At 36.1% G+C, this 14,503-nt stretch overlaps 1 protein-coding gene across 3 annotated transcripts in view; it reads left to right on the top strand.

The window, feature by feature from the left end:
- Positions 1-14,503, top strand: part of CRIM1 (cysteine rich transmembrane BMP regulator 1) — a 175,866-nt gene that overhangs the window by 89,049 nt on the left and 72,314 nt on the right. For all 3 annotated transcript variants that reach the window (XM_041404140.1, XM_041404143.1, XM_041404142.1), the window contains one exon: positions 831-951. In XM_041404140.1, the coding sequence (XP_041260074.1) occupies positions 831-951 (121 nt within the window). The remainder of the gene's footprint in view (positions 1-830; positions 952-14,503) is intronic.

Raw genomic sequence — 14,503 nt, 5'->3', positions numbered from 1 at the left:
CAGAAAGTAGCTAATTTCTTAAAGAGGGAACTGTTTTATTCTGCACTTTCTATGTATAATTATGAAAAGGCATAGCACATACATATTGCCTGAGCTGGTAGTGTTTCTTGCATGGAAGACTTAGGAGCAAATGAGAGAAAGATATGTTTCAGCTTTTCTGAGTAGAACTTGGAACATTAAATACATATTTAGATTGGTTTGGGTTTTTTTTCCTTTGCATTTCTAGACATTGTTGCTTTCTAAAAACTGTCGGTCAGTCTTCTTTTAAGTAGAATTCTTCATCTCACTAATGCAGAAAGATTTGTTAACTTGCATTTCATTTTTGCCATATATAAATATACAAACAAGACAACCTAATAAAATAGTATTTAAAAATGTACATTAAACATGCACACATATATCTGTAGTGTATTGCTTTTTTCTCTATAACCCAAGTATTTTGCTGTTTAAACAGATTCTAATTAGTTAAAAAATTAAGCAATTAATTGTTTACTGTTTTAAAAGCTGTAGGAAATATATATTCTTCCATAACTAGGCTACTTCTCTTAACTAATATTCACAGTTTTAATGATTGTGTAAGGTTGCCTGTCTTAACTTCTGTATTTTTTTTAATTAACTATTATCAGTTCAGTTGCTTCCTAATAATTTTAAAAAGCGAATCTTAAAGAGAAAGGGAGGCTTTTTGTAATGTTACCTAGCAAGCACACATTCATTGGATAATTTTTGCGACTTGAAAGGCTGATGCATAAGTGGTTGCTTATGAGGAAGTAATTTGCAGAAAGCTTCTAAAGCATGAGTAAAAGAAATGTTCTTCTTCCCTTCCTCCGTAGTGTTCAGTGTGGATTGCAGCACAGTCGAATGTCCTCCTGTTCAGCAAGTTGTTTGCCCCCTGGATAGCTATGAAACCCAAGTCAGGCTGACGGCCGATGGCTGCTGCACCCTGCCCACAAGGTTGGTGTCTCGATGGCTCAGTAATTTTTAACTTGTTCTCAACAATTCAAGTGCTGTGAATGCAGGATAATAACGTGTACTTCTGTGACAATAAATGCTGATACTGAATAAAAGCTACATGAAGTAGGTTATAGCAGTCCGGTGGAAATGCAGAATCTTGTATTTTCAAAGCAGAAAAAAGGTCTTCACGGGACAGATGCATGAAGTTGGTTTCTGCTAAAATTGTTTGAGGAGTTCATGTCTCTAGATTGACTTTCATTTAATTTAATTAATTTTGCAAAAGTTAACTTTTGAAGGTGTTTGATGGTAAGGACTTAATTGATGGAGATGACAGAAGACATGCTAGAAAAAAATCTCATCTAGTTAAAGGGGGAAAAAACGTCTAATTTTTTTGCATGACCACTTTAAAAAGTGAAAGATGGACTGTAGGAGAACAGAAATTTCAAGTACTTGGTTACATTTTAACTTCTGTTGTTGTTCAAGTAGGTATAACTTACTGTGATTTAAAAAAATGACAGTTTTAGAGTTGGTTTTTTTTCCACAGTTATGCAACACTATTTGAGTTTGTGTTTTTACAACAAATTTCCCAAAACCTGATTCATGCATATGCCAAATAAATACATATTTGAGCAAAAATTAACATAAATAAAAAGATTTTGCACCAAAAAGAAAATTTTTCTTGTAGACGTAGCTACTCGGCTTACTTGGTGGAAGGTCATGGCAGCCATAGAATATTGTCATATTCTCAACCCCTTGTGTAAATTAGTAAAAAGCTTGCAAAGAATTCATAAAGCAGAAGATGGCAATGATTGTATAATCAAGGTTATTCTCTTTTGGGTACCCTTTGGGTGCACATTTACTGTGGCATCTTCTCAATATCCTCCCTTTATTCTTTGACATCTTTTCTGTAAAATTCCTAGGAACTGCAATGATGTATTAGTTCAGAGCTGAGGCTGTGCAGCAGTCTGCAGATTCTATACAGTCATCATACTGCCATTGTTGCAAATATAGCTCAGCATGTTCAAGGCAACTAGAGTAAAATGCTAAGGACTGTATTCAGAAAGATAGATTATAAAGTCAAAGAAGCGGTCACAGATTAATATTTCATAAATTTAGAGTTGAGATTAACACTTAGTAACATTGATACATTGGAAAGATTAATGGTACATTTTTACTTCCAAATCTGTTTCAGCTTGTTGGATTAAGAAGTGATGCATAAGCCAAATTATTTTTGTTTCACAAAAGTAAAATCATGTTCTATTTTTATGCAGTCTAATATAACTTGTGGTTTGCAAGTGCTTTGGTGAAGAGAATGAAAAATATTCACTTCATTCTTTGTCAATGATAACTTCAATGATCCTTCTATCAGGAAATACAGAATACCAAGAAAATAAATCTTCATTTACTTCAGAAAAATTACCAGTTTAAAATATCTTCTATTTCTAGTACACATGTGTGAACCGATCTTAAGTAGAACACCTAGAGCAAGCATGTTCTTGAAAGAGTCTTTTTATTTTGTTGAGCATGTTTAAAAATAAAGTCTGTTTGCTGAGCGCCAGCTGATGACTGAAGTGTCCTTGTCGGCGTGTGTGGCAAGCCAGTGATGAAAGCAGAGTTCCCTTCTCCTGTGCACAAAGGTCCCAACTGTACAAGCAGGCTTACAGCATGTGAATTACTAGATAATTGTGGATTCCTGAAACCTCTTTGAAATCAGTCGTTGTGCATTCCTGGGATCAGAGTTTAACAAGAGGTCAGAGGTAGGACAGAGGAGTACTTAGCTCCTGGAGCCTTAGGATCTAAAGGGGGTTTTGTGTTAATACCTCTGCCCTCCTTGATGTATAAAATTGCAAAATACCTCCACAATTAGCACAACCTAGTATGTCTGCAGGCAGGTAGAAACAATTGTAGGTGTCTTGTACTCCTCCATTATTTTTAATTTCATGGCTCAGTCTACATTGCTGTATATTGTTATTAAGTGGGTTGCTATTTGGATTGCCTTAAATCAGCCAAAGCAATAATACACTTTTTAATGGAGTAGGTGAGAAAGAAAGAAGAAAAACTAAATCTGGCAGCAATATGGTCTTACAGATGTTTCACATGTTGTGTGCCTGCTAGAAATATATTTAGTTATTTTGATTTTCATATACTACTGTGCTTCTTAAGGATGACAGTGCCATAGTGATCATAGAGATCATTCGTGTGCTGTAAGTAAAGATTTTATTTGAAGGGGGGAATAAAAGAACACAGACATGGGGATAATAGAAAAGAAAGCTTTAAAAAAGATTAGAGGAAATAGAAGTTCTTGTATGAAAAGAGGAAACAGAAAGGGAAACAAAGCACAGTTACATAGAACATGAAAAGTGAGCCAGTTGACTTCAGGTTCAATGTTTCCTCAGATTTGAGGAGGCACCCTTTATATTTGAAGGGTCTTTGCGAGACTTGCTTGTTAAAATTATAGGAAAAAAATGCAGATTTATGGATGAATGAGTCTACTATAGGAAAATGGGATGGTTTTCCTTAATTTCAAAATTTTCTAATAAAATGTTAAGAATTATGAAATATCAACATTGCCTTTTCTGAGATTTAGTTTAGAATCATCTAACTGCATATCACATCTCTTTTTCATTGTTAGAATGAAGTTCAAAATTTTTGTATTTTTTTTGTGTACATTTGATAATAATTTATTGAAAGCAGAGACATTGTTCTGTAAGGTTATGGATTTTAGACGGTCATTTAGACTTTATGAAATTGTGTTTTTAAGACTATGAACTCTTTGAAGAAATTATGATTTTCTGTTTCATTTATTGCCACTGAAATAAAAGTGTAATACAAACAGAACCAGAAAGAAATTAAAGGAAAGTGCCATGATTAGGGGCAGATGACATGGCGCTGAGCTGGTTAACAAGTAGTTGATAATTTCACATACAGTAAGGGTAGATTGACTTCTGCCACATATCCTGTTCTTGACCTGTTCCTTGTACATAATAGCTAGGAAAATGGAGATCCTTAAATCTGATGATAAATTGGTATTTCTTTTGTGAGCAAACTCTTGAATGTGTAGTTATAACAGTGAAAACTCCTTGAGCAATGCCAGGGGAAAAGTGGGAATAGTAAACATCTGATAGCATAAATTCTTTTTCTTGCACTCAGAGGTTACATTTAGTGTCACACTGATTTCTAATGCAGTGGTTCAAGCAGAACAAAACATACTGATTTGGCATCAACATCAAAATACCAGTTGCTTCAGCTTTCATCAGGCTGTTATGAGACACTTATCTTAAATTTCCAGCAATTATGTTAGGAAAGCTAAATGTTTGGAAAACAGGAAAACAGCTATTATGTTAGGAAAGCTTAGAACAGGCTGTCTCTGGTCTTGGTAGAGATGCTTGCTTCTCCAAGGAGGTTGTTGAACAAAAATTGTATTAGAGCTCTTACAGAAAACATTACTGTAGTTTTTTTAATGTTGGTTGTGGTCTTTTATTAAAAAGCTGAATATGTCAATACTTCAGATGTACCCAGTTTTTCCTGTTGTAAATGAAGTTTCTTCAAATTTATAGATTCCTTTGGAAATTTATATTTAAGTGTAAAAATCTCTATCAAAATATGATTTATATTTTTATCTGTGACAAATGGAACAGGACAATGATTATAAATTGCTTATATTTTTATTGCTCACATAGTTTTGTACATGTTTCATAAGATTTTTTGCAACATAGTATATGGCCTGTTTGGATAGCTTTGCACCTAATATTTTTGCATTATCTTGTTTTTCTTTGTGACTGTTGTCAGAATAATTTGGAAGTTTAGTCTTTGTTAGGTCTCTGCTTCTTGCTACTGCTTTATACCCCTGCTCTGTGCTGTCATCTGTTACAGATTTGGTAATTTCAATATTCATTCAGTGCTCTGTTCTCATAGATATTTCATACACACGCTCCTCCCCTCGCCCTCAGCTGTTCTTGGTCAGTCTTTTAATAAAACCATATAACCAAGAAAGCTCCATAGAGAACAGCGAGGTGTCAGCACTGTGCCACTATTAAAAAGAACAAAATCTAAGTAATTAAATCTGGTTGTCTTGTTCTGAGAAAAATAGTGGGAAAGCTGATAGAGGATTGAATTAAGGTTTAAAGGATGTAATTATAGCTAGAGGCAACCAGTGTTGCTGGAATCTGATTTGGTCTCCTGAAGAAACTAAGCTTGCCTTAAAAACTTGACAGTCAGAGTGCCTTCCTTTTCAATTTCTATCCATAGTCACTAGTCCTTTTCTTTTTTTAACTTGGATTCTAACTTTAAACAAAACAAACAAACAAATTAAAAACAACTAGGACTTTTAAATTAATATTGTCTCACAGGGTTTACTTTATAAAATTGAAATGTATCCCCTTCCCCAAACTACTTACCATTGAGGGACAGTTCCCACACCTCCCTCAGATTTTGGGAGTGGCTCACTCTCAATGAGTTGGCAGCATTGTCCTTTGGCTCCTGAGAGGAATTCTTGCAGCATATGCATGCTGGCTTGAATATCTTGCTGATAATACAGGATACAGTAGTATTCTTCTGAGAGGAGAGCAGCATCCAGGATTAGTATGTTCACTAAATCCTAGGAGTAAGTTTGCTTCACATGCTTCTTAAAAAAGTTCACACCATAATCCTTAATATGTTGTACATTTGAAAAAGTTCAGAAATAATTTTTATATGTTTAACTATCAAAATTTCCAGTACTTTATTTTCTACCTGAGTCCTCGCTTTAAAAAAAGCAGTTTCAAGAATGATGTGGTGGGATGAGGAGTAGAAAAAGCAATTGTAAATTGAGCATAACAGGAGCAGATAAATTTCATCTGCCAAAAAAGTGATGATAAGCTTTTTACAGATGCAGTCTTGCAAGATTGGAGCCCAATAGACTTGGATAAGCAAATGAAGACGCTTTGAATTGGACCATTTCACTATCACTTAGTTACAGATAGCTGAATGGCATTACAAATGCAAACCTCTCTGTTGGCTCAAGTAGCATGAAGGAGTAGGATTATATTTGTATTGTTTAGAAGAAAACCTCTGAAAAAATTTCTTAAATGAATTAGTCATAGAATTCCTTTTTCATTGTTTAATAGTCTTTGCCCTGTCATTTTTCCCTTGTGTGTGGCTAAAATGTCTCAATCTGGGGCTGCTGTGAATGGCAGTGCCACCATTTGGTCTGCAGTATGGTAAAGAAGTGAAAGTGCTTGGTCAGCAAATCCAAGTGTTAAGTCTCTGGATGATCAAACCTTCTTTTACATTTTCATCATCTACTCAGCCCCATTGGAGGGTCAGAGAGGCAATTAATATGTGCATTAAAGATTTACTTAGAAAACAGTACAGTTCTTCCCCCCACCCCAAATTTTTAAATGCTTTCATTTTTATACAGCTCATGAAAATTATTAATACCTTGACATAGTAGGAAATAGTTTTTAGATAAGGTTTCATTTAAGCTGTATCTGGATAGAAATGGAATGTAACTTGGAACAGAACTAGACTAGAATTTTCTATCGTATTTAATTGCCTTTCAATGTATGGCATAGTAGGAAGGAGAGTAAATCTACAAAAATGTAGATTCTTCAGTTCAAGAATCTCTTAAGAGAATGCTCTTTATCTGTGGTGTACTAAAATATTTTTAATATGAGTCTGCATTGTTTATCAGTTCTAAAGGCATTAAGGCTAAATAGCAATCTAGATTAGCAATCTAGCTCTAAAATTTGTGTATACCATTGCTGAATTGGTTTTGATTCCAAAGGAAGAAATTACCTATTTTATTATTTTTAATCTTTTGTTTCTAATAAAAACTTATGTTGTCCTAGGCACAATAGAGATATCACTTGAGCAATTCACCATTAGCAGTTTCACTTGTATTTTTCAGAAAACCTATAGATATGTTAAAATACATGCTGTCTTTTCATGTAAGTGAATTGAAACAAGGGTCTTGTGGTAGATGATTATGCAAAAATCACATCTCTTTAGGGAGCATTTAAATTTATGTAGAATTACTGTAGCGATAGGGCAAGGGACAGTGGTTTTAAACTGAAAGAGGGTAGATTCAAATTAGATATTAGGAAGAAAATTTTCTCCATCAGGGTGAAAGAGGGTGGTAAAACACTGGAGCAAGTTTCCCAGAGAACAAGTGGGTGCCCCATCCCTGGAAGTGTTCAAGGCCGTCTTGGATGGGGCTTTGATCAGCCTGGTCTAGTGGAAGATGTCCCTATACATATGGCAGCTGTTCTATGATTCCATGATCTTTTATCCTCCTAGATGACTTTGTCCCATAAGAAATTGCTTTTACTGTACTTCATCTGCTTTTATGGCACTCGGACATGTTGTTATTGTGACATATATTGTGTCCACAACCTGTCACAGCATTAGCCAGTGTTATGTATTTCATGTTACACCAGTGTCTAGGCAATCTATTGCCAGCAACACAAAAATCAGCAAAGTTCTATTCTTCTCATTCTGTGGCAGCCACCAGAACCGTAACTGGGAAGTCTACTGTTGTAAGTTCCCTTTTAAGCTATTATCAAATATATTTGCATTGTGTTTGAGAGCACCCATACACAGGTAGTTAGATAATGTTTTTATTCTGACAGCGCCTGTAGAGGTGGTCTCTGAGTCCCTGATTAACTTTGCAGCTATCCCATTCAGTATGAAGGGTATTGTGCACCCGTTCTGTTCATTCTTCTCAGCTTTTTGGTTGTTTTAGATCTTCTCTATGTCATTCCTTGCGAGTCTCACATTTGCCTAGATTTTCTTAGATCTTCCTGTCTTTGGAAGACCTTAATTTCATGAAAATGTTTTGGTGTTCCATATGGCATTCACCACTTGGATCCCCTCAACTTTCTTTAGAGGACAGTCATGATTTTCCAGCAAGTGTAACTTTTTCCTCATTATCCCCTGTCCCAGTCACCTCTCTTAAGCGCTTTTGCTGGTACTGAGGTCTCCCTTGTATTTGATTTAGAATTTTAAATCTTTCTCCTCCACCCATCTCATCCTCAAGAATTGATGTCCAAGTGAAAGTGGTTGTGGATCCCAGTTTTTGCTAGAGGAAGGTTCAGCTGGAACTGGTAAGACCAGTCATGGATCCAAGACCTGTATCTTCCCGAGACTTCTGTTCAGAGATTGGCTCCTGAGTAACCTGGGTAGCTGGATCAAAGGTCTGTTTTAAGGACTTTGCAGAAGCTTTTTTATGCCTTCAGTTCTGTCATCAGCTTCTTAGAAACTCTGGTTTCTAATCCTGGCCAGCTTGCTCAGGTTGTTTCTCCTGCACTTTAGCTCTAGCAAACCACTTTGCCATCTCAAGTGTGTCAGTAGCGTGGCAGTGTAATACTTGGTGTTGAATTGGAGACTCTACTCCTTATCAAAGAGGCAGGGTTATATTGAAGGAAAGCTCTACATTTATTTCAGCTGAACTCATTCCGTGTACCGTTCAGGCTTGCAGTAGGCTTTTGTTTAATGGTTGATGAATAGAACACTGCAATCTTTTGGAAGTTTCATAATATCTGGAAAGAAGTGTTTAGGCATTTTCATTCTAGTCTTTAAAATCCTGAGAAGTTAGGAAATGGTGAATATTTTTCCCAGGAAAACCGTTTTGCTTCATTCAGCTCTGCTTAGATATTCACTCATGGTTACAGACTGCACTGTGTACTGAATATCCACAAAATGCAAGGATAACAGGGATGGTGTGTAACCTTTCTAGGTGATCCATGTTTTATGTCTGTCTTCTCCTGATGTCTTCCAGGAGAGGAAATGAATTGCTGAACTCAGAGTTCGAGCATTCCCCTTCTTCCCTACTATAGCTGCCCCAGGAATTCCCATGTGTTCTCAGCTTGATGGTAGTTTTTGCTGCCTTGGCATTGAGCCATGTGGGTTGTTTTGGCCAGCAACCATATTTTCCTAAAGTACACGAATGAGGAAAAGATGATATGTTGGTTGTTTCTTTAAAGCCATCTCAGTATAAAACTTGAACAGAAGCTCTTGAAACACGAGGCATTTCTGGAGCCTGATGGCTGACTCCTGAGTGTCAGAGACCTCAGACAAGGAGAGGAAACTTGAGAACGTTTGCAGAAGAAATAGCCTGTAAATCTTTTGCAGAAGAAGCTGTAAGACATTGTAAACACAGAGGTCCCTGTTTGCATCTTTTACAAAATCAGTGTTTTCTGCCTGTCTTATCTGTTAAAAATACACATCTGTGGTCTTCCACCAGCTTTTAGAAAATACTGAATTGGAAAATCTGAAAGACAATGCTGCCTAAAGGAATAAGCACATTTCCCAAGACCAAAACAAAACAAAACAAAAAAAAACAAACAAAAAAAAAAAATTGCACTGGAGGACAAAGTATCAGTGATAGCTATGCCTGATGGCTGACTCCTGAGTGTCAGAGACCTCAGACAAGGAGAGGAAACTTGAGAACGTTTGCAGAAGAAATAGCCTGTAAATCTTTTGCAGAAGAAGCTGTAAGACATTGTAAACACAGAGGTCCCTGTTTGCATCTTTTACAAAATCAGTGTTTTCTGCCTGTCTTATCTGTTAAAAATACACATCTGTGGTCTTCCACCAGCTTTTAGAAAATACTGAATTGGAAAATCTGAAAGACAATGCTGCCTAAAGGAATAAGCACATTTCCCAAGACCAAAACAAAACAAAAAAAAAAAAAAAAAAAAAAACCAAACAAACAAAAAAAATAAAATAAAATTGCTATGCAAGCAGTTTTCTTTTTATGGAAAAATATCTGTAGTACTCTAATCTGACCATGTGCTTAATGGTGAGTATCAGTGATAGCTATGCAAGCAGTTTTCTTTTTATGGAAAAATATCTGTAGTACTCTAATCTGACCATGTTATATTTAGTCCTCCACTGTGAAACTTGGAAAGAAATTTTAAGCCAGATAAATTAAAATGACTCCTAATTGTCTACTTTTAGGTAGCATTTTATGCTTGAAATTAGAATGAGGTTGTAGTGTCTATAGAATTTGGTTTGTTTCCATTCTTTATAAGCAAGCTGGTGTTTGAACTCTTTCAGCTTATAATAAGCTGGTAGAGACGTCTTTCTGTTTCAATTTTTGTTTCCACTTGTCAGTCTAACAATTAGTGTGTACCTTGATCACACTGAGTATTGTTTTTCTTCTTTCTCCTGGGACTTCCCACTGTGTTTTCTGTCATTTATTCTACTTAATCAGCCATTAGCTTGTTTGGAAATTGAATAAGTGATTTAGTTGAGAATAATTTCTGACTTGAACAGGCAAACTTCTGTTTGTATCAAAGAGATCTATAATGTCTGACTGTTGTCTTCAGACTTGCAAGTGCACAGATGTCTAGGGAGACCCATGTACACAATAATGCAATAGAATTATAATTTGGATGTTTTCATTTTAAAGGCAAAGTAGATATGAGAATTCCCCAGCAGTTTCCAATGGTGCTTGGAGCAGATGACAATATCAACATTACAAGGTTTTATGAAAAGTGTGGAGTTGTATTTCCTCTAGAAAATAGCGGGAAATGTCATGTCAGAATTCAGCAGCTAGAAATTCTGCTTCTCTCTTCCTTCTCAAATTATTGAATAATTAAGAAGTGGAACTGAAGGTTGTGGACCATTTTAAAATGAAAAGTAGTTTCTTACTGCTGTTCTTTAAAATGTCATTGGTGAATTTCAGTCTGGTTTCTACAAAAGCATTACAGTTCTTGCATGCATGGTTTCTACTGCACAGAAAGGGTCTCATTAATTGAGTAGAGTTGTTTGGTCTCAAAACCACTTAGATTTTGGAGCAAATTTTGGTCTTCATTTTTATTTAAGATCAGGTTGAATAGGACTCTGAGCAATGTGATGTAGTTGAAGATGTCTCTGATCATTGCTGGGGTGGGCCCGGACTAGACAACCTTTAAAGGTTCCTGTCCAACACAAACCTTTTTTTTTTTTACCTTCCCTAAACTTGTACAGAATTGCCTTCAGGGATTTGAGAAAGGTATTTAATAGCATGAATGGCATGGAAAAACTAAACATGAAATAATTATTAGGGTTTGGGTTTTTTTCATGCAAAGAGGAGAAAGTGGTTGTGAAATTAAACAGTCAAATAAATTAAACAGTAATGAATTTTGGAGAGGTTTCTGGGGTTTTTTCCTTTTTTGTTGGTTTTCAGATGTTTTTTTGTTTGCTTATGGCAAAGCCATCTCAGATGGCTTAGTTGTAGAGAGATATGTCATTCAGGAGTAAGAAAGTTTGGAGTTACAGGAATAGGGAAGTTTATGAATCACTTGTATCTGTAAGTGATTTTTTATCAGAAGTCCTCAGGAATTATGTTTTATTTGTCAGAGGATCCGATATTTATAATTCCTCATTATACAGTAGTGGAATAAGAAAAGAAATAGATTTTCATAATATCAGAAAACTGACATTTGTATACATCTTAACTAGTACCTTATTTTAGATTTTAAATGTTTGTTATAATATGAAGGGTGAAGCTGATCAACCTAAAAAAAGAGTAGCGGAGGTACACAGTGAAAAAACATAGAGACCATTAACAGAAAAAAAGCACCTGCTGGTATGGCAAAATGTGAGAAAAATACAGGGTTGAACTAGTTTATGTTGTGTTTTATTTCCTATACTGATAAATTCAATACATATATTTGTGTATTTGAAAAAAATCAGCACACTTGAAAAGTCGGTGCATTTGGTCACTGGTTGTATGCCTGCTGCATCTCTGGCATCACTTTTTTGTGTCTATCTTCTTCTGTTTTGGCCCTCAGGGAAACAGAGGAGTTGATTTATATTAGTCAAAGGATAAAATGAAGTTTTTTAGTCAGATGAACTCTTTAGATCCTAATCAGCTTTGGAATCTACTTGATGTGAATGCCGATTTCTATGAAAACTTCCCTTGCTTAGCATCTGTATGCTAATAATATGCAAAAGATGCACAAAAAATGTTCCCTTTCATGGTATCTTTCATTAAAAGCTAGATAGTTGACTTTTGTAATATTTAAAAAACCCCTGTGTATGGAGCTTAAGATACATGCGGAAAAATTCACTATTATGTTGTGTGTCTTTAAAATATCCATATTTAAAAAAGGAATTCTTATTTGGGAGCACACCAACTTTGATTTCTCAATAAGTAAACCCCCTGAAAAATTAAAAGAGGAAGAACTTCCATATGAGTCTGTTTACATAGCAGTGATGTAAAACTTCTGAGCCTTGGTAAACATTCTTCTTGTAAGTGTTATATACAGCTTCCACAGTTTTTCTGTCATCTCTCTTTAGAGGTTTATTATTGATCTTTGAAATAAAATACTGAAAGATTTCCACAAAAAAAAAATATTTTCGTTACTGATTTTCTGAATACTATCTTTAAAACCAAAAATGCATGAAATAGTGATACTGAATTTGTGAGCAAAAACTCTTCAGTCTGTCTGACTTTGGAAAATTCTAGTTGAAATTCATGTATGGTGGTGTCCCAATGGCTCTGGCTTTGCCTGCGGTGCAGGCAGTGGGTTTTGTTCTGTCTGCTTAACTCACATTGTGGATTCAGGTATGAATAACATGAAAATAAGTCTCCAATCATTTAATGAGATTGCTATGTCAATATTTAATTTTGCTCTATCATCATCACTTATATCATGTGCTTGATGTTAGCCAGGGTCTTTCAGTTAAACTTTCCTTTGCCACTGTCAAGCTTTGATAATGCTCTTCTGAAAATTCCTGATTTCACAGTATCCTTAAGTGCTTATAGTATCAACACATCTGTGCAAGTTTTATCTGCTAATCTAAGTGTTAATAATGTTAATGCAAATTGTACTAGATTGCTGTAAGGGGTGGGGGGGGAAAGGACTGTGATAAAATCTCCACAGGAATGTGATGTATGTTTCAGGAATGCTTTTTTCTTGTCTCAATGCTTTAGATTTTAATTTTGTTTTATCCTCAAAATAAATATCCCTCTTGTCAATACACCCCTGCTTCAACCCTCCCATTCACTGACACTAAATCTTCTTTTCCAGGGTGCCTGTTCTTATTTTCATAGCCATTATGCCTTGTGCCTGGAGAACTCTTTTGATCCTACCATCAAAACAGCTTTTCTGAGGTTAAGCAAGCCCTTCTGTCTTTAAATCTGTTTAATAACAGAAGTAAATTAACCAAGATAATTGGATTTGAAGTAAAAGTTGTAATTTACAAGTATTCAATTTGAAATTTTTTTTATCTTCTTCCTTTTCCTTTTTTGCTTTTGGAGACATAAAGAAAAAAGCTAAGCAACTATATTAAAAAACCCTAAACAACAAAAATCAAACCAAAACAACTCCACCACCAATGCACCTCAAACATTAAACTAAACTAAACTTATTTATCTTCTGAAGAACTTTAAAAACTGATTTTAAAAGTCAAGCCATTTGTATTACTGAAGGAGTCACCTTTCTCAATCTATAAAGCATTGGTTGATGTACATCATCTCATTTCTGCTTCTTTATATACTGAGGTTTGCCTTGCTCAGCTGTTGAAATTCGTAGGATTACTGTTGGTGGGTGGGTTTTTCTTGGGGTGGTGATTTTTTGGTGTTGGGTTGGGGTTTTTTGTTTGTTTGGTTTGGTTTTTTAGCCTGAAGAACTGGAGATAATTCCTTTTATCAGTCAGGTTGATTTTATATTTGCAAAATTTTAGTGCAGCAAACCTCTTCCTCAGGATTCCTGGTTCCTCCCAGGCCATGCCACCACCCTTTCAGGTACCATAAAGGCTCTTACATTGCTGTTTGATTCTTTATGTCTCTCTGGGCACTCTTGTAAGGTAATGTTGTACCCTGGTACAGGACGGTTCTTCCCTGTTTAAAGGACATGTTCTTGGCTTGACTTGAGTGCTGTTGTGGTAATAACATGCCAAGAGGCTTGTTTCCTTGCAGCCTTTGCTAATAAGGTGTGTCAGGGGCGGATACTGGGTACCAACTTCCTGGTACCTCAAGCACTGCCCTCCCTTTAATGCTAGAACTTTTGGATGCCACAAGGCCATTTGAAGTTGCAGTGGCGTCACTGCAGGCCATGTGCAGGGAGAAGGCGCCCTACAGGGCTGTCTTCTCTTGGGGCAGGTTTCCTTGGAGCAGCTTCTGCTGGGACTGCTTTCCTTAGGCAAGATGCAGTTATAGGGACAGCAGCTCAGGACCAGCCTGGTGCCTTACTGAGCAGCAGTCTGAACAGTGGAATTTTGGAGAAATAGCCTGAGAGGGATCATGGCCACTGTGAACAGGCTTAGCTCAAACCGACCTGCTGAATTTCCTCACACCTAATGTTTCATTACCAAGGGTAATATACACACAGGTGGATGAATAGCTGCCTGTGGCAGAGCACAGACCTGGGCTGCTCTATCCATCCTTCTGCTCCAAAAAGCACTTCAGAAAAATCTAGTTTTATAAAGCTCATCTTCTGCACTTGCTGAGAATGGGATCAAGTATTCCAGATTTCCAGATGTTGTTCTGGCCGTGTGACAGCCATGCTCAGCTACCAGAGTTCCTTGGGTTTCTTTCTGACAGACTTCTGTCTCCAAAACAATGTTTTCATGCTAATAGCCT

Source organism: Onychostruthus taczanowskii, unplaced genomic scaffold (assembly GCF_017590055.1).
Source record: "Onychostruthus taczanowskii isolate IOZ18803 unplaced genomic scaffold, ASM1759005v1 scaffold21, whole genome shotgun sequence".
In the NCBI taxonomy this organism is placed as follows: domain Eukaryota; kingdom Metazoa; phylum Chordata; class Aves; order Passeriformes; family Passeridae; genus Onychostruthus; species Onychostruthus taczanowskii.
This window is presented reverse-complemented; position numbering and strand designations above follow the sequence as displayed.